The sequence below is a fragment of the Carassius gibelio genome, chromosome B1 (genome assembly GCF_023724105.1).
Source record: "Carassius gibelio isolate Cgi1373 ecotype wild population from Czech Republic chromosome B1, carGib1.2-hapl.c, whole genome shotgun sequence".
Classification (NCBI taxonomy): Eukaryota; Metazoa; Chordata; class Actinopteri; order Cypriniformes; family Cyprinidae; genus Carassius; species Carassius gibelio.
The window spans coordinates 12,226,023-12,245,449 of record NC_068396.1 but is presented as its reverse complement, the minus strand read 5'-3'; the positions used below and the strand labels follow the sequence as shown (position 1 = coordinate 12,245,449).

Below are 19,427 nucleotides of genomic sequence, written 5' to 3'. Positions count from 1 at the left end.
TGTGGCACCAGGTGTCTTCAATTTTGAACCTTTTCACAATATTCAAATTTTCTGAGATACTGAATTTGGGATTTTCCTTATTTGTTAGTTATAATCATCAAAATTAAAATAAAGAAATATTTGAAATATATCAGTCTGTGTGTAATGAATGAATATAATATAGAAGTTTCACTTTTTGAATGGAATTAGTGAAATAAATAAACTTTTTTTGATGATATTCTAATTATATGACCAGCACCTTTATAATGGACAGATGTAAAACAAATTGCTGAATTGTGTGTGATGAAGCGAGACAATCAGAATAAGTAAAGCTTTACATTTTATTTAGTATGTTTTAATTATATTTTATGATATATTTACATAGTAACAATGTTTTTTCTAAATTTAATAAACACACAAACCCATACAAAGTCTTTACTTATAACAGATATATTCAAATACTGAACACAATAAAATGGCTCAAACACTTAATTACATACAACAACATTTTTAATAAAACAGCTACATTTAGAAAGGCTTAAGATGACAATAAAAGGCATGAGGCAAAACAAACTGAGGTCAGGAGAAACATGGGGGGAAAAAACTGTAAAATGCAACAAAAAGGTGCAACTGTAAACATCGTAAGCAGGTAAAATAATGCTGTCTCGTAAAAAGTCTGACACATGAACAACATTTAAACCAGTTCTAACATGAATATCTAAATATTAACTTGACTTCGTGATAGTTGAGGTAAATAAAAGAGGTAAATAATCCTTTTTATTAAAAATTCATTTTTTTGGTGCACATGGAGCTCTTTTAAACAGCTTAAAAAGTTCAAGGTTTATTTTTTTATTATATCAGTTATTAACTTAAGTTTATAATAGTCTAAGTTTGCATGTGCTCAACTCAAGTAGAGTTTATTCAAGTTTACACTCTTGTTGGTCAAATGACTTTTCAGAATGTTTAAATTCAAGTTAAACTTCATGATTAGTATGCAGTAAAGCGTGTGCATTTATTTTGAATGCATATGCACTATCATTCAAAAGTTTGGGGTCAGTAAGATTTTCTTTTTGAAATGAATTAATATTTTTATTTAGGAACTGCATTCATCGCTCAAAAGCGACCGTAAAGGCCTTTATTAACATTACAAAGATTTTTATAGCAAGTAAGTGCTGTTCTTTTAAACTTTCTACTTATTAGGGGTTTCACAAAATATGCACTATTATGTAGCACAACCGTTTATGTTCTTTGAGTAGCAAATCAGCATTCTAGAAAGGTTTCTGAATTATCATGTGGCACTGAAGACTGGAATCAAAATCATCTTTGCATCACAGGAATAAACTACATTTGAAAATATAAAATAGAAAACTGTTCTTTTAAATTATGGTTTTTACTGTATTTATGACCAAATAAATGCAGTCTTGTATTTTTAAAAAATCTTTCAGACTCCAGAATGGTAGTGTAAATGGAAGTAAATGGAGCACAAACTTTACATTTACAGAGACAAACAGTATCATCCAAAGTGCACCTTGGCACATTGTCAACTGGGGTCTGTGGTCTCACCTTCTTAAAATCTCAGTATATTTGGGAGTGATTCAAACACAAAGAAGCTTTTAGTGCATGAGAAACATGAACCAAACATGACCAAATCATTGCTTATGTCACTGAAATAATCTGTTAGCTTCAGTGGGCGCTAAAAGCATGAAGATTTCTGGTTCAGATGGGATGATTCTGTTACCACATGAAGGCTAGAGACCACAAACACCAAACTGACTCTCGTTTGTTGGTTTCCAGATGACTAATCAATGCTTGGACTGGAACCCAAAGGTGACGCCAAAGTGAACTCAGCAAAACTATATAAAGTTGGTGGGAAAGAACAGTGGCAGTGTAAACTGTGCTCCTGATCATTCCCACCCTTGTAATGACATACTTAGTGATTTGAAGACTCAGTGGTTAAAAGACCACAGAAATCAGTATCGAAAACAGAATACTGGGAACATATCTGAGGATACACTGAGTGAGCTGAGGTCGAAGAGGTCTCTAAACCCTCGCTTCTTCTCATGAGTGAGCCAATTCAATCTTTAATCAAATTCATAAAACTCATTCAGTCAGATGATGAATTAAAGGGATAGTTCAGCTAAAACAGAAAGTTGCTTACTTTCTTCTACGGGACATAAAAAGTGAATTTTTGAAAATGAATCAGGTGATCCAGTTATTTATTTATGTAGAAGATTTTGGCCTCGACAGAACCATTCCATTCGCTAAGACAACTTTTTCATGGGTCCTCTGTTAGGTGTCTGATTAACTGTAATCATAAAAAAATATACTAATTTCTTTTAAATTACATATTATACCATTCAAATGTTTTGGGTTTCGTCACATTTTTTTAAGAATTCATATTTTTATTCAGCAAGGATCCATTTCAACTGATCACACATGACAATAAAGACTCATGTAATGTTACAACGGTTTTCTATTTCAAAAACATGCTATTCTTTTGAACTTTAAAAGTCATCTAAGAATCCTTGTTTCCACTTAAAACTGAACAACATAACTGTTTTCAACATCATGTGAACAAGAATCATGTGACACTAAAGACAAGCTGAAAATAAAAATTCAGCTTTGATATCAGAGGAATGAATTCCATTTTTGTAAATAAATTGTAATAATATTTGACTATTACAATACAATTTGACTATTGCATTAAAAAAAATCTCGCCAACTCCAAACATTATGCGTCCCATATTAATTGTTTAAATACCATTCCAAATAGAAAATATATTGCTAAAATGATCAAATCAAACATTTCCATTTGTATTTTCAGTTAGCCTTGACGATGAAGAAATTAAAACAGTTTTCATCTTTTGAGTTAACATAGCACTTGAAGTAAACATGTGCCGAGTTTTTAGCAGCAGAAATAGAATGAGGAAGACTTATTCTACTCTTTCCTCTGAATCACTGATGCTTTTCACTTGAATTCCCCCTTTTTTTCAGGCTCATCTCAATCAGAGCATTTTCAGTAAAAGTTCATATGTAGCATTTATGATTCCCCATGAGAAAACAGATCTCTGGAAGTTCAGATGCACGCCACGAAACAGACGGCTCACCTTCCCGTCCCTCTCTCTCAAAACGTTTGCCAGTATCACCCTGCAGGACTGAAACTCCCCTCCAATCTGTACTTGTGCGTGAGACTTAACTACATTTAGAGGGTAAAACACCACCCCGAGACCCGCTCCCAGAATCCCTCCACATACAAAGTCATTAACCAAGTGCCCTGCCTTTGTCTCGGCTTCGGGGAGCAGTTCCTTCATCGGTCCACGCAAGCCAAAGAAAAAAACATTGCTAGGGCCATTTCTGAGTAGGATTGGAACAAGGCCACGGTAAAGCTCTCGGACGCCGTGTTGTTGAAGCAAAACACGAAAAATATGCGCAGTGTTCTGAAAGTTTCCATGATGACGCGGGTCCTGCAGGAGAGTTTGGACCCTCTCGAAAGGTGTTAAGACTGCTTCCGCTGTTCCCGCCAAAACTGCTGCGATGCCGTCCGTTAACAGGACGGGGGCTTGAGGAGCGTGTAGCCGCAACAACCTGGAGAAGTCCTCATAGAGGCCAAACATAATTGCTATAGTGCTGCTTTTCTGCAGTAAAGGTGGCAGGATGCCGCGGTACAGCGTGTGCAAACCATCCCTCTGGAGCTGGCGCACCGCTTCCCTCGTCTGCACTCCGAACAACTGCTGGCGGAACAGAGCCTTGTGTATGGGAAACGTGATGACAATGTTGGCGAACGCTGAGATAGAACCACACAAGTAGTGTTTCTGACCCTGAAGTGACTCTCGGTCTTGGTCGGTGGAGGTCATGGTCCTTGTTGATCGAAAATGAGGATCAACTATATATAAACATCAAATATATACATACAACTATAAGTGTAACAACTTAAATAGTATTGCTATACTATAGATACATAAATTGTATGATTTGGTAATTCAAGCCAATCCTACATTTTTTGGACTGGCTTTTGAATTACTGCAAAAAATAACCATCAGAGGTTTATCATGATAAACAATATGCATTTGAATTATAATCTTAACAAGGGAACACAACTTTTAGGAGTTTTGAAGCCTAAATACCATCAACAATACGTAGGCTATTAACGAAACAGCTGTCCATGACTTCACTAAGCTTCTGACAGCTCTTTCGGGCTTTATTCAGAATGCACTTCCCTGAAAGATTTAGTTTGAATAGTTTGCAAGAGTGTGATTATGAACACAAGGCTGTAAAAACAGACTAGAGAGTTGATAAGTTTTCTTGTTCAGGGTGATCATTTTTTTATGTCCCCAGCAACATCTGCAGTCCCTATCTGCCAATTCAACTGCCTTTAATAGTAAAAGGTTAAAAAAAAAAAAAGGTCAGGAGAAATATTACTGATCGGATCGGGAATCAAAACTCAGTTCCAATTCCATAATCGGATACTTATTCTAAAATTTTAATTAAAATTCTGCCAATCAATTCCTGTTTCACGTCTTTTTTTAAAGTGGTCAATAAAAATGTATTTGTCTTTGAATCATTCATTTAAGAGATTAATTCAAAAACACTGATTCATCCAAAAATGAAACAAGTAAATCTTCAGTCACTGCATCGTTCCATTCATAAATTCCATGAGATTTTGTTTAGTTGTCTAATATTTTTTACTACAGCCTCCATATATGTCTACATTTATCCAGAATCATGCAGCTTTATTTTGCACACAAACAGTTCTTAATCAAGTTTTTATGAAGGTATTCAGCAGCAATTAAATGTTTTGCAAAGAGACAGAATATATATTTTTGATATCATGTGATACTTGTGACCACATTTCAAATCAAACAATATGCAACCCTAATTACTGATTCATTTTATGTTGTTAAATAAATATGAAAATATCTTGTGCTTGTGTTTATCACAGAGCTTTTTCAGCCATTTAACCAAAACCCCATTTAAACAACCTACTGACTTCAGGATGACTAAACCAAAAGTAAGCATGTAAGAGGACATAGGCAATACTTAACAAGAAAAATAAAATCTATCCATCTAAATTAATATTAAGCAGCACAACTCTTTTAAACTGTGATGAAAACAGATTAGAGACAGCATATTGGCTTAAATGGCTACAACATTAACAACATTATGCACCCTTCAATTTATTTGGCTTAAGGGGAAAAAAACAACAATTATTTTTATCATGTTGCATCCATTTTGGAAGCTTGCTGAGGACCCCTAGTGGACTCAAGCCCTCTGCTTGACAACCACTAAACTGTTATGTTGAATTAATACAGAAATAAGGCATCCCGTAGCTGAATTCAATGTGAAGAATACCAATGAATTCCTCATTGCTAGGAGTGTGAAACATTTCTATAGGCGTCGGGGCTAAAAGACATATTAGCATATGACCTTCACCACAGTATCATAGCAGCCTACAGTTATTGTTGACAATATAAAATCATAATAAATAACTGTGGGGTTTCATTCGAATCGATTTCATAATATTGTTGTCATTTTTTGGGTTATTATCTTTCTTTAAGCCAGCAGTGTTGGCAAATAATTTGCTTCCCATGGTAATTCTCGCAAAGGCGTAACCTGTGATGTTTATGACAAAGACAAATCAAATCAACCGCGCCCGTTCCTCAGAAAACTGAATCCCTGAATTATTTCCGACTAAAACGATGAAGCATCTTCATCTTCACTGACAACAGCGAGCTACATAGAGCAAAAACACCACACCACGTTCAAATATGATCATATTGTATCCCCGCTTTTAAATGTCTCTGAATAAACATATAGTCAAATATCGCACACAATCTCACGATGACTAAGTCATGTACATTTTCTAAATATTGAAATCTCACCTCATGTCATTCACTTCCGTCACACACATGTATCTTAACCATATACTGGAACCATCCTATGGGAACCATAGACACAACACGCTGGCGCGCGACTCGCGCTCTGATTGGCTTGATGAGGTCATCGTTTGACGAGCTGATCCCAAATCTGTGTCTAAAATATAAATCTATGGCCTTTCGATAATTTTTTTTTCTTTTCTTTGTAAGAACTTTATTTCTATGAGGTTCCATTTGTGCCAAAATTATGTCGAGATAGTTCAACATCCATTTGGGGTTGCTTGTCTAGCATTTAATCAATTAGCCAATGAAAATGAAGGAACAGGATGAACAACAGCTTGCACCTGTAATAGTAATTACATTTTTCCTCTCTTCGCTAGCAGTCAGCGTGGGTTGTTTAAATATACGTGTCTAAACAGAAGTTCTATTCTGTGTCTTCTACGTTTTGTTCTTCAACAGTACAGTAAGAGGTTTGGGGTTTTGTTTTGTGTAGTGTTTTGTTGAGTCTTATGTGTTCATATTTGTGGGTTATCTCTTCATTTAACCCATTAATCCCCCTTTCCTCCCCCCAAAACTGAAGTAAAACGATGGCTGACAAACCAGATATCGCGGAGATCTCTCAGTTTGACAAGACCAAGCTGAAGAAGACTGAAACAAAAGAGAAGAACACTCTTCCAACTAAAGAAAGTACGTTTGAGTTTTACGGCGCGCTCATTACTTTCTGAATCCAAAGTGATTGTGTTCTTATTAGCAGCTCAGTATTTGTTCTTTTGTAGGTTTTATCTTGTAGAATAGTGTTTTTACTTGTTACTTTTAACTTTTTTGTTGCTTTTTGTTTTTCCCCCTTCCAGCTATTGAACAGGAGAAACAGTGTGAGGCATAAACTCCCTTCACCAAGAGCAAGATGTGGAGAACCGTGAGATGGCAAGTCACCTGGAGCAGATGATGTCTTCCAACCACCAGTCACTATAGCCCTAGGCTGGAGTGGAACGTTTGCCCTCATAGTTTTAACTTGTGTATCAGACCATCCTGAAAGATGACTGTCTTCATGTTGATGATCACTGTAGTCCGATCATGTGTCACTGAAGAGGCAGTCAGCTTTGCACTGAGGCTGTCTAACTCTGTTCTTTTGTAAATCCGTTGGAATGAAGACTTCTATTTGCCCTCTTTCTTCGGTGAAATAAACCTCTCAAATGAAGTAGTGTGTGTTGGGGATTTTTAGTTAAATATGGGCTTCTAATATTTGATTGTAGGCTAATTTTAAATTTAACATTGATTTATCTGCCTTGGCTTTTGGTGAGCTTCGCTGCTTTCAGTTGGGGAGCAAAAATAGAGCTGTCAAGCCTAGAATGTTCCACTTTGTGACACTTTCAGTGTTTGCTTCAAATTATTTTATTTCGGTCCAAGTTGACTTAAATTTAAGTTCTGCACTTCAAGTATTTAAAACAAAATGGCTTTAGTTTAGCTGTGATGACTTAAATGGTAAACCAACGCACAAAGAAATACAACTGTTGCATATCAGAAAGTTCCTAATGGAAGGCAATTTTAGCGACAACAATTCTCGAGCAGCTTCCTTTTGTTAAATGTATTATAGGTTACACATGATTCTGTTTTGCCTGATCATGAGACCAAGCAAGTTTACCAAACAAGTCAGGCTTATTTCAGTTAGTCTGGGTTATTGTCAGTTGATTTGGTTCAAAAGTCAGACTAACTGAAAGAAACCTGGTTTATTGGGTAAACTCTTATTTTTATAAGTGAAACCATCCCCTGATTATTCAAGTCTGGTAATACACATTAACTGAAATACTTCCTTGAATTTCAACACAAATCTTGAGTCCAAAAGCTAGCTAGGTGTCTGTCTGTATTTACGTAAATTCTTCAGATATTTTAGGATGTGCCACGCCATTTACTGCTGTAAATTGTGCTGACACACCAGTACAGCCCCTGGCCTGCATCACTGAGGTCTGTGACGGACACTAAAAATAAATAATGAATTGTCAAGCAGTTCGTTTTCTAGAATACAAAAGAGAGCATCCAATGAATAATGTTGGTTAGTTCTCTTGTCTTATACACCAACATTTGTTTTTCTGGTAAGAACTATATTGATTTATATTGTTTTTACTAAGCTACAGTGATAATATTGCACATCTTCTCTGGCATATCATCTCCTAATTTAGATTTTTTTAATCTCATTTTTTATGGCACAATTATGATTTATCAAAGCATGTTTGTTTTTTCTTATGTGGCAGAAATTGGCCTTCATAACAATAACTAAAACCAAAGTTAAACTATAATATGAGATATGTGGGGAATCACCTTTAGATTTTTTTTTTCTCAGAGCAATTATTGACAAAAATATTGTTAATATATTAAATCCCTTGCTAAACTGAACTTGACACGAACTTTGACTCTCTGATCCGAGCACTTTTCTGAGAACACTCAATGGAAAGTATACAAATAATATCCAATATTGACCCCAAGTCTGTGTATTTTAGCATTCTTTGCATTCCTCACAATGTCTCAGCGTTCCACACTTATTTAGTCTCCACAGAGACATTCTTTATCATATTAACTTAATTTCAAAATGTTTGTTTTATGACTATCAGCAAATACAATTATATAGAATGTAAAAAATAAATAGTAATTTCGCTTCTATTGAAATGAAAATCACTAGGAGTTTGGCGCTCTCTGCTGTATGATATAATATTTACAGGTACAGCTTAGGATCCTCATGAAAGTTAATAAGGCTATTAGGTATGAACGCCCTGTTATCTACATTCTAAATACTGTTTTATATTTGTTTTATTTAGATTTCATTCACGTTGATGAAGACAAAATATTTTAAACAATAGGCTACATTTATTGCTGTTTTTCACACAAGATGCTCAAACCACATGCTAATTTAGTTTTATAAAAGATGAAATCGGACAGGTCAAAAAACTGAAAGCTTTTTCTGAAATTTGGGAGACAGGTTTATAACCACGAATGCTCTACCAATCAGCTGCTACGCAATGGCATGAGCCAATCACGTGTTCCGCCCCTCACTCAAAACCCCGCCCACTCCGTTTCATTCACATTGCAATACGGACGTAGTCTACTAACGTTACATTATTTATAATCGAATAAGAGCAGTCACGGGTCGCACTATTACTAAATTCCTTCAGAGGAACGTTTACCGTCAACATACATACGCCCGTTTAGCGGAGTCGATCGCTTATTTGTTTATCCGTTGAATTACAGTTTAGTTCCGAGTTAGATCAACATGGAGAACGGCAAGGAAAGCACAGGAGACAGTCGTCTGGATCTGGCCGTCACGCAGTGGCTGCAGTATGACAAGGTAACAGCAAACATATGCTGCTGTGTAGCTTCAGGTAGCTTTAAATATGTGAAATAGCTTATAGCTTGTTACCAAGCCTGTGTTAAAATTCCTTTTAAGTGGCTTATTAACTAACAGCTCAGTTATGAAACAGTGAAGAGAAACACCCTGACATTGCTTTGTAATGTAATGATCCACTAAAGCAGTTTTCGGAACTAGACCTGCTTGTACAGGAAGAGCTCTTACTAACTAAATTACTCAACATGATCTAAATAGCAGTTCAGTCAGTTCCTTATTGATATGCCATTAATTAAAAAAAAAAAAGACTTTTGCTCAGAGACTAATAAATCCGGCATAAATCTAGTTTACGTCTATATTCTCATTTGTCTCACAACTGTAAAATGAATATGTAATACTTTTCAGAAGTTTGGATGTTGATAGATTTCATTGTTTTTGAAGGCAGTGTCTAATGTTAACCAAAGCTGCATTTATTTGAGTACAAACAGTAATATTCATTCATATTTACATATATTTTTAAAATGTAATTTATTCCTGTGATGCAAAGTCTTCAGTGTCACATTAACCTTTAGAAAGCATCTTAATATGCTGATTTGATGCTCAAGAAATATGTCTTATTATTACCCATGTTGAAAACAGTTGTGCTGCTTAAAATGTTGCTTTGATGAATAGAAAGTTTAAAAGCACGGAACTGATTTGACATGGACATCTTTTGTATTAACATCTTAACTGTTTTTTACACTAGCTTTTATAAATGTCTTTACTGATGTTTTTATATCAAATTTAATTTAAACAGCATCTAAATAAGAGATGGACAGTTCCATTAAAGTACTCATAATTACATATTAGTGCTTTCATTACAGTAATTGGAGTCTTGTGCTTAGCTGGGTCACATGAAACAGTTAATGGTTTTACACAGAAGTGGAAGGTCATTGATTAAGCAAAATTAGACTTTCAGATGATGTCAGCCATTTTTACAATATGAATGTACTCCATATGCATTTAACAATATGATTTTTTTAAATGGCAAATTGGCTGTGTATTCACCAAAATGATTGTATTGGCCTGGGTGCTGCCCAGACAGCTCATCATAAGAGTTTATGCAGTCAGGAATGGATCAGAGCCCTTCGCTCGCATCCTCACACAGTCTCACTTATCAGTAGAATGAAAGCATATTGTCCCTCACATAGTGGACAGGAGACATGTAGACACACACTCACCCACAACAGTAATCAGAATCAAGACAAAGTGCCTAAAGCTATAGAGACTCTTTTTATCCCCCATTCTCCCCCATATTTATTGTCGCTGCTACATAAAACTGACCCTATTTATTTCTTAATACACATTCCTGGTCTAATTGTGATTTTTTTTTGAGTGCACATTATTTGAAAATACATATATTTTTAATCTAGTCTATATTTTTTGTGTGTGTTTACAGAATCCAAAGACGGCTGCTGCTGTGCGGTCTATGGTTAAGGATAAAGCCATGTCAGAGCTGCAGAAGTGTTTCGGGGCCCGTATGGAGTTTGGCACAGCGGGACTGAGAGCCGCCATGGGACCTGGAGTGTCCTGCATGAATGACCTCACCATCATACAGACCACGCAGGTGACATACAAGCTTTCCGTGACATCTTATCACTTATTATCTTTTCATTCTGAATAATATACAGGAGGCCTAAACTATAATATCAGATTAGGGTATTCAAGTATCTTGGTTGTATGAAAGCGACCAAGATAGTCAAAACAGCATCTGATAATGTTTGTTAGAATAGTTAAGTATGTCCTGGGAACTATATAACCTCATACTATGCAACACCCAAACCTCAAAAATCCAATCAACAGCCCATACATAGAACCAATTACATGCCACTACTTCCGAAAAAAAAGAAAAAACAATACAGAAAAAAAAGTCACTACTTCCGTTACATCACGACTATAAGGTGCAGTCACATTTGTAAAATCTTGTGGGCAAAAAAGGTTTGTTGTCTGTTATTAAGAGTAGTTAATAACAAAATTGCACAATTGCAAAATGTTAATTATTTTACCAAAATAAGCGAGATCATACAAAATGCATGTTATCGTTTATTTACTACTCACCCGAATAACCGTTTTGAGTGCGTGAGTGATACCATCTTTGTTATGGATGTTGGTTCGCAGTAAGTTCACAGTTTTAACATAAGTTTGCTTTAGCCAATTTTTTTTTTTTTAAAGATTTGAGGTAAAATATCTATTGTTGCTTTCACTATGGCTAAAAGGATCATGCAAAATAATATTCAAACTCACATTAGCCACTTTTAACATAGAATAATGCACATAATCATTATCTGAGATGATTTTATTTTATTATTTTATTAGTTTATTTGACAGGGACTGTGCACAGTTCAAGCCCTGTACCAGAGTTAGCTGTTAAGCTAATTTACATCTGTGGTCCCTGGGCAAGGAAGATTAAAAAAAAAGAAAAAAAAAGAAGAACAATATAAACTTTGTAGACAAGACTATCAAAACAGATAAAAACAAACAACATGTGACAAACAGTACTCGCATATAAACCAAAACAAAGATATAGATAAACATTCCATGGATTAATGATCACTGTCATCTTTTGATGTTCCTACCGCGATGTCGCAGAAAATAAAAACATTCCTAAAATAGAATCCCATGTCGCTTATTGTCACGTGTCGCTGTCACAGGTGTTTAGGACTACATGGAAAGATACTTGTAATCTGAATATTTATGGTGTGACCATCTTTTGATTATTTTAACAAAAGCAACAATATAATAGTTGTAATATATGTCAATGGCCCTTGGCTTGGGATTGTTTGCAGAATTCGGCCCTCTGCTAAAACTAATTGAGGAACCCTGGTTTAGTTTAAATTTAGTCTATAGGGCAGTTCACACCAATGTTAGGCATGAAAATGAGTTTTGCACGGAATTTATTTGTTCAAACCAGATGGACCAGATGGACATGTTCAAACCAATGACAAAAATTGGCAGATGGGCTAAATAAAAATGCACATTCGTTCTATGACTGTAGGTGGTGCTTATAGAAAATACAGAATAAGCAAGGGCATGCAGCGGAAGGCAACTTTTCATTTCTGACAACCTTTTTGTTAAATAGAAGTCACACAGTATTTATTTTTGCTCTGCTATTCACTGTTGCTTTGCAAAATAGTGTTTTTGTGAGAGCTACCAAGCCATCCGCTTGTTAAGTCGTGGCCTAAGGAATGCTGTTTATGAGCTCGATGCTAATTACCCTCTTTTGCTTCCGTTAGGGTTTCTGTGCATACCTGGAGCAGTGTTTTACAGATCTGAAGCAGAGGGGGGTGGTGATCGGCTTTGATGCTCGCGCTCACCCCCCTAGTGGCGGCAGCAGTAAAAGATTCGCCTGTCTTGCTGCTTCTGTCTTTATCAGTCGAGGCGTCCCAGTCTACCTCTTTAGTGACATCACACCCACTCCATATGTGGTACGTATGAACCTGCTGTACTCATGGAGAGAAAGTTCAGATTTATTATTAATTCTGATATGTTAGAGCCATGGTGGTAGAGCACGAGTCTTGACTTTGGCATGTTCCAGTACCATTTTCTTTTTTCTCCACCATTTAAATTGTTCTCTTTCCTTTACTTGGTCATGCCTAGGCACAGTAATATTATCACCATGATATTTTGACATATGCCAGTGTACTGAGTGATGATTACCGTAATAATTTCTATGCAGCATATTCAAATATATAGTAACACTGTTTAGATATTTTTTGTTAATTATTTAGAAGTGTTGTCCATTGTGGTTAGTTTGGAGGTTTGTGTTGTAAGATCTTTGAATTTTGCAACTTCCTGCTACAAAGGACTATAATCACACAAACCAACACCCAAACGCACGAGAAAAGATACCGAGAGAGTCACAACTGCACGTGAACATATTGTGAGATCGTTGCATAAGAGACTAGAGGGGTTCATGAAGAATCACCAATCATCAACGTTTCTGTTCCCATGAGTACATGGACATGCTCTCACTCATTCTCTTATCACTCTCTCAACCTTTCCCTTTGAGCCCTCAAACAGCCTTTTCCCACTCTGTGTCCTCCAGCTCAAAACCTTTTTTGGTCACTGTTATGTAAAATGAAGTATTAGTCCAAAAAGCATTGATTTAAAAAGTAAAAAATAACATAATCTGAGAGGGAAAATGTTATGCCATCCACATAACTTGCTAGCTCTCCAAATCTGTAACTTGGTGGCCGCAGTGGTCTAAATGTCATATTTTCAGCTAAGCCTGGGTTCAGGGTAAAAATGTTGGCACCGAGAGCTGCCACATGGTCATGTGCGACTTGCATGCTCCAAGCACATTTGTTCAACCTTGCTTTTTTTTGGACTTGTACCAAGTACTTTATATGTTGTGTTACTTTTATAATTTACATGATGCATTGTTGTGCTACTCTTAATAAAAGATATCTACTATGTGACTGATAACTAATTATATTTGGTACTTAGAAAGGTACACTAGTGTTTAAAAGTTTGAGGTTAGTATGATTATTATTATTATTATTATTATTATTATTATTATTTTATTCACCAATTAAATTGATGCATGAAATTGATCAAAAGTTACGGTAAAGCGTTTTACATTGTTTAAAACATTTTTGATTCAAATAAATGCTGTCCTATTGATATTTTTATTCATCAAATGTATTATGGTATCTATAAAAATCATTGTAAACCACTGTTTCTTGGGACTGATTGCTTTCATTTAGCAGAATAAAAAAATGAAACTCTCTTCCCTTCTTTTCTTTTAGCCTTTTACCGTATCACATTTGGGACTGTGTGCTGGTGTGATGGTAACAGCCTCCCATAATCCCAAACAAGATAATGGATACAAGGTATCATCGATCCTTAAATAAATGGTTTGATTTGAAAGAATATAGCCTGTTTAGTTATTTGACCCATTTTTCACTATGTGTGTTTAAGGTGTACTGGGCAAATGGCGCTCAGATCATTCCTCCCCATGATAAGGGAATCGCTGCAGCTATTGAACAGAACCTTGAGCCGTGGCCTAAATCATGGGACACAGATGGAGCTCTTCAGAGTTCCCTACTCAATGACCCATACCAGGACATACACCGAGAATACTGTAAAACCATACAACAGCACTGCTTTCACAGGTACACTCACGAAGATATGCCTGCAGAATTCCATTTGAATGATCCGGTATTCATTTTCAGTACTTCCAAAACATGCCTAAATATATAGTAATTAAGAAAGAAGCTCAATCATTTTTAAATCAACTCTGAGGCAATTTAAGGCCGTAATGAATCTGTATCAAATCTGGAAGTCAGTGCTAATAGCCATCAGTCTGGTTTTCACACATCTTGTGTTCTCACAGGGAGCTGAATAAGAATTCCGAGGTGAAGATTGTCCATACCTCAGTTCATGGGGTGGGCCATATTTTTGTCCAGGCTGCCTTTAAGGCCTTTGACCTTCATCCTCCATATGCCGTGGAAGAGCAGAAAGATCCTGACCCAGAGTTCCCCACCGTCAAATACCCCAACCCTGAGGAGGGAGAGGGAGTCTTGGTACAATACACTGATACACACACACAAATGACATTAGAAAAGTGACACATATATATATTTAGATTTTATTATGTTATGCCAGATGGACAGTAATCTATGTTTGTGTATGTAGACGTTGTCCTTCGCGCTTGCAGATAAAGAGGGAGCAACTGTTATACTGGCAAACGACCCTGATGCTGACCGACTAGCTATTGCAGAGAAACAGGAGAGGTCAGTGTTATTTGGCATTTTGTGTTGATTTTCATTCAGTGTGTCATTATTTCTGAATGGCAAGCATTCTTTCTGTAGTGGGCAGTGGAGGGTGTTCTCTGGGAATGAGTTGGGCGCTTTACTCGGCTGGTGGATTTTCCAGTGCTGGAAGCTGCAGAAAGGAGAGGGAAAAGCCTCCATTAAGGATGTGTACATGCTATCCAGCACGGTCTCCTCAAAAATCCTCCGTGCCATTGCTGTAAAAGAGGGCTTCCACTTTGAGGTACTTCTGCTTTTTACCCCATAAACCTTCACACCCCTTGTCCAAGAATATATTTGAAGGCCCTCCTATAGATAATGTTTTTAGCAATCCAAATAAGATTATGTTGATATTGCTACTTTAAAAAAAATTTAAATCTTATTGGGCCCGCCCTTGAAGCTTGCTTGAGATCCACAGCTCTTAACCAATGGAAAATGTTCTTTTCTGACAGCAGTGAATATTGGTAAAATACCTCGTAATCTTGTATTTTATACAATTATGATCTAAATTATGAATTGAATTTAGTACTTTTCATATTGATTGTTTCATGGGTCAATAATAATGGGCATTTCCCCAGCCCAGGAAATTGTGGAAATATCAGGGAACTGCAAAAGTATGGAAAATCCATAAAGATGCATACAATCTTAAATTGTCATTAACATATTCTTATAATTCTCAGTTTTGAAGCATTTCTTTGGCTAGAAATGACTCTTTGTAAGCGCAATCGCACATAAAATGATTTTTTTAAACCCTTATCCAGCCATCAGAAACAACTGGAAGGGCCTTGGAAAAATGATGTAAATTCTTCAGACAGAAAGTGCAGCTACATTGAAGACATGCTCTTATTTTGTACAGTAAAAAAATGTGATTACTCACTTTTGATGTTCTACTGTTTGACTCTATGCATCTGTCTTTTACAGGAAACTCTAACAGGCTTTAAATGGATGGGAAATAGAGCCAGAGAGCTGATGGACCAGGGAAAGACTGTTCTGTTTGCTTTTGAGGAAGCTATTGGTATGGTGGCATCCACACCGCAAGATCTGCATTTGTGTAACAGTCTGAATTGGTTACCCACTCTTGGGTTCAAACCAAAGACACCTAAATAAGTAGTTGTCAGTGGCTGTTAATTTTTATGTCACAATATCATAATTGTATTGAAATGTAAAAAAAAACTGGTGCAGACTTGAATATTTTTCTTTGGTTGCTCTGTTGTTGTAGGTTACATGTGTTCTCCTGCAGTTTTGGACAAGGATGGTGTGAGTGCGGCTGCCATCGCTGGCGAGTTTGTCTCTTTCCTGGCTTCTAAAAAGAAAACTCTGTCCAATCAACTCCGATCCATTTATGAGGAGTATGTCACAAAGACTTCTGCATTGACATCTTTAATAATTAATGCTCTGAATCTTTCTATTAATCAAGGTTTTCACATCGTCTTTTTTCAGGTACGGTTACCACATTTCCAAGAATTCCTACTTCATCTGTCACAACCAAGACACCATTAAACAGATGTTTGAGCGTCTTCGGAACTACGCCGGGGAGAATTCGTACCCTAAAGATTGTGGGGGCTTTGCCATCACAGCAGTGAGAGACCTCACGACTGGTTATGACAGCAACCAGCCGGACAACAAGGCCGTGTGTAGCCCGTAATGATTCGAATTATCGTGATAGTTGATCTTGTTTCAAGTTTTCTTATCCTATATTTGTGTTCTTTACTATTTCTCACAGATTCTGCCCACCAGTAAAAGCAGTCAGATGATAACCTTCACCTTTGCTAATGGGGGCGTGGCTACAATAAGAACCAGCGGAACAGAGCCTAAAATCAAATATTACACCGAGCTCTGTGCTGCACCAGGAAACAGGTTTTAGACGACTTCATCTTTTCACACTATTAATATAGGCCTGAATATTACAATTATTAATATATGTAGAATTATTATTATTATTTAATGCAAACATATTATTGCAAAAGTAATATTACTTTGATTTGTTTATTTTATTTTTTTAGAAATTACATTGCAATATATTATTATTGTAACTATTAAAGGTGATTTTATTTTATTATTTAATTAGTAAAAGTAGACAAATCAAATAATTATTACTATTGCAGTTCTTTTACATTCAATAATAATAAAAATAATAATAATACATTATGTATAGTTATATAGTGAAAATAATAATAGTATTATATAGAATTTTTTATTCTTTTGTTTCATAATATACTATTATTATTATTATTATTATTATTATTATTATTATTATTATACTATTCTATTGTATAATACTATTCCCTGTGACTATACAATAATAGTAATATATTACATTAAATTGTATATTACTTTAGCTAGAATTCGTAATGTCGTGGGTGTGTAAAATTATTAAGAAGTACTGTTTCTATGTTAAAGTATAACAGTATAATTGCAATAGTGATATATTTCTTGATTTTAATTTAAGAAAATATTACATATATATTATTATTATTATTATTTTATAAAGCTTGAGTATGCCACTTTATATTATTATATTTATATAAATATATATATATGTACACACACACAAACACTTATATATTATATATATATATATATATATATATATATATATATATATATATATATATATATATATATATATATATATATATATATATATATATATATATAATAACAGTCGTCGTTATTATATGATAAATATTTCCGACAGTAGCTTTGCATGCTGTTGTCACATACAGCATTCTATTCACTTTATTTATAGGATATTATTAAGTTAATAATCCAAATGAAAGGTAATAGGTCATCAGGGTATTCTATGCTGACAGAGAAAGTGCATACTCTACACACTGTACACTGCAATTATAGTACAAGGCAAGCAGTACGTTAGTATGATCATGGCCATAGAGCCTTATCATAGTTTTGGCACATAAATGGCTCATACTCTTTTTGAACAATTGTTCTTTCTTGTCTTTTCTCTAGTGATCTTAACCAGCTGAAAACTGAACTGGATAACTTGGTGGATGCCATCGTGGAACACTTCTACCAACCAGAGAAAAACAACTTGACTCCTCGACCAGAGTGAGAGAAACTATCACTCCGGTTTACAACGATTTTGTTTAATTCTGCTATTTAATCTTAACATACCACACTTATTAAAACTTACATATTCTGGGTCGCAGTCTAAAGAAGTTCACTCTCCACTTTCTTCATTTTAATGCAGGAAATGTAGATCAAAACTAGTGCCACATGAACATACTTATAGCCTTTTTCATTTTTGCACTTTTACATTTTTTCACCTTTCAGTTTTGTTATCTACAATGTTATCGGATGAGTGATTTTTTTTTATTTATTAATTTGCCTTTTTTGAACTACTGTAGTGAACTATTGTTGAACTAAAGTTACAAAGAAGGTGTGTTTGAATTAATATAAAGCAGATATATTAGTTGAGTCGATTGACCGAAGTGATTCCGTATTGCTGGAGCAGAGGAATATCTAGTCACTGTTTAATTCAGCCAACCAAATAATCTCAGAAGACCAAAAGCCTGCTAATTTTATACAGAGGGACCTAAAAAAAAATATTATATCTACATTTTAGTTTTCCACGTTTGCATGATTCCATTGCGTCTTTATTCAGTCATCTATGTTCAGTGACATGTAATTGTTTGATTACATGCAATTTGTTTGCAAACATTTATTTACATTTTGAATATCAAACTCAACCAGTTCGATCATTCATTCAGAACTTTTAGTTGTGAGGTTGAGACTGGGAACATATTTGGAAGGTTTTACATTTGAACAGAAAATAAAAGCATTCCTTGAATAGATAAGTGTTTGTGACCAACCGGATTTCTTGTGTTAAAGCAGCTTGTTTTATTTTGGCAAATAGTAGTTAGACTGAGATTTAACAGAGCATATGCCTTACTACAAACTCCAAACCACCAGATACATTAAAATGCCTATTGACTTCTTTTTCATGTAAAGCAATCTGATATGTTTCAGGTGCTCTTCAGGTTTTATACTTATCTCACAATGCTGTATTCCTCCTCTGTTTGGAATAAATAAATAGCAAGTGGTAACAACAAAATGTCTTTTGTCTGTGTGGGAGTGTGCGATAAAAATGTAGAAATAAATAAAATGGATCTTATATAACAAATAAAACACATTTTATTCCTTAATTAAACATGTTAATCCAACATCCACGGTCCATTTTTAAAAGTCTCAAACTCATGGGTCATTAGATTGTACTTTCCAGAGGTCTGACTATGAAAGAGGGAAATTGCATGTATTATCTGTTTAAGGCCAGCAGAGGGTATAGTTGATCCCAAAACTTTGATTTGATTTTTTAACATTTGTTAAATTCATGTTTTTGACTTCTCTTTATATTTGTTGCCTTTATTATTATTTTGTGTGCCTTTCTTTCCCACAGCCATTCATCCACTTAAAACAGTGGGTTTTATTAAA

The 19,427-nt window shown here is 35.2% G+C and overlaps 3 protein-coding genes across 4 annotated transcripts; 2 read left to right on the top strand and 1 right to left on the bottom strand.

Annotated features, from left to right (window-relative positions):
* Positions 1-302: 302 nt before the first annotated feature.
* On the bottom strand, positions 303-6,058 carry slc25a51a (solute carrier family 25 member 51a). The gene is made up of 2 exons (XM_052545591.1): positions 5,859-6,058; positions 303-3,862 (listed from the first exon to the last, which is right to left on the bottom strand). Exon 2 carries the CDS (start codon positions 3,831-3,833, stop codon positions 2,985-2,987), a length of 849 nt encoding a protein of 282 aa, XP_052401551.1. The 5' UTR covers positions 3,834-3,862; positions 5,859-6,058; the 3' UTR covers positions 303-2,984.
* A 134-nt stretch (positions 6,059-6,192) lies between these two features.
* Positions 6,193-7,050, top strand: LOC127948827 (thymosin beta-b). Of its 2 annotated transcripts, none has more exons than XM_052545593.1 (3): positions 6,193-6,322; positions 6,433-6,539; positions 6,704-7,050. In XM_052545593.1, exons 2-3 carry the CDS (start codon positions 6,440-6,442, stop codon positions 6,733-6,735), a joined length of 132 nt encoding a protein of 43 aa, XP_052401553.1. In that variant the 5' UTR covers positions 6,193-6,322; positions 6,433-6,439; the 3' UTR covers positions 6,736-7,050. The 2 variants fall into 2 exon arrangements, with proteins under 2 accessions (XP_052401553.1, XP_052401554.1); XM_052545594.1 differs by having other exon boundaries at positions 6,282-6,315.
* Positions 7,051-8,899: 1,849 nt separating this feature from the next.
* Positions 8,900-19,050, top strand: LOC127948819 (phosphopentomutase). The gene is made up of 13 exons (XM_052545582.1): positions 8,900-9,189; positions 10,625-10,792; positions 12,459-12,650; positions 13,974-14,057; positions 14,146-14,339; positions 14,561-14,750; positions 14,863-14,960; positions 15,039-15,222; positions 15,900-15,993; positions 16,198-16,327; positions 16,419-16,608; positions 16,702-16,835; positions 17,946-19,050. Exons 1-13 carry the CDS (start codon positions 9,115-9,117, stop codon positions 18,046-18,048), a joined length of 1,836 nt encoding a protein of 611 aa, XP_052401542.1. The 5' UTR covers positions 8,900-9,114; the 3' UTR covers positions 18,049-19,050.
* Positions 19,051-19,427: the final 377 nt, after the last annotated feature.

Coding starts and splice junctions, on each gene's coding strand:
- LOC127948819 (XM_052545582.1), top strand. CDS start 9,115: ATGGAGAACGGCAAGGAAAGCACAGGAGACAGTCGTCTGGATCTGGCC. Junction 15,994..16,197: donor TGCTTTTGAGGAAGCTATTG/GTATGGTGGCAT, acceptor CTGTTGTTGTAG/GTTACATGTGTTCTCCTGCA. Junction 16,609..16,701: donor ACCAGCCGGACAACAAGGCC/GTGTGTAGCCCG, acceptor TATTTCTCACAG/ATTCTGCCCACCAGTAAAAG.
- LOC127948827 (XM_052545593.1), top strand. CDS start 6,440: ATGGCTGACAAACCAGATATCGCGGAGATCTCTCAGTTTGACAAGACC. Junction 6,540..6,703: donor CACTCTTCCAACTAAAGAAA/GTACGTTTGAGT, acceptor TCCCCCTTCCAG/CTATTGAACAGGAGAAACAG.
- slc25a51a (XM_052545591.1), bottom strand. CDS start 3,833: ATGACCTCCACCGACCAAGACCGAGAGTCACTTCAGGGTCAGAAACAC.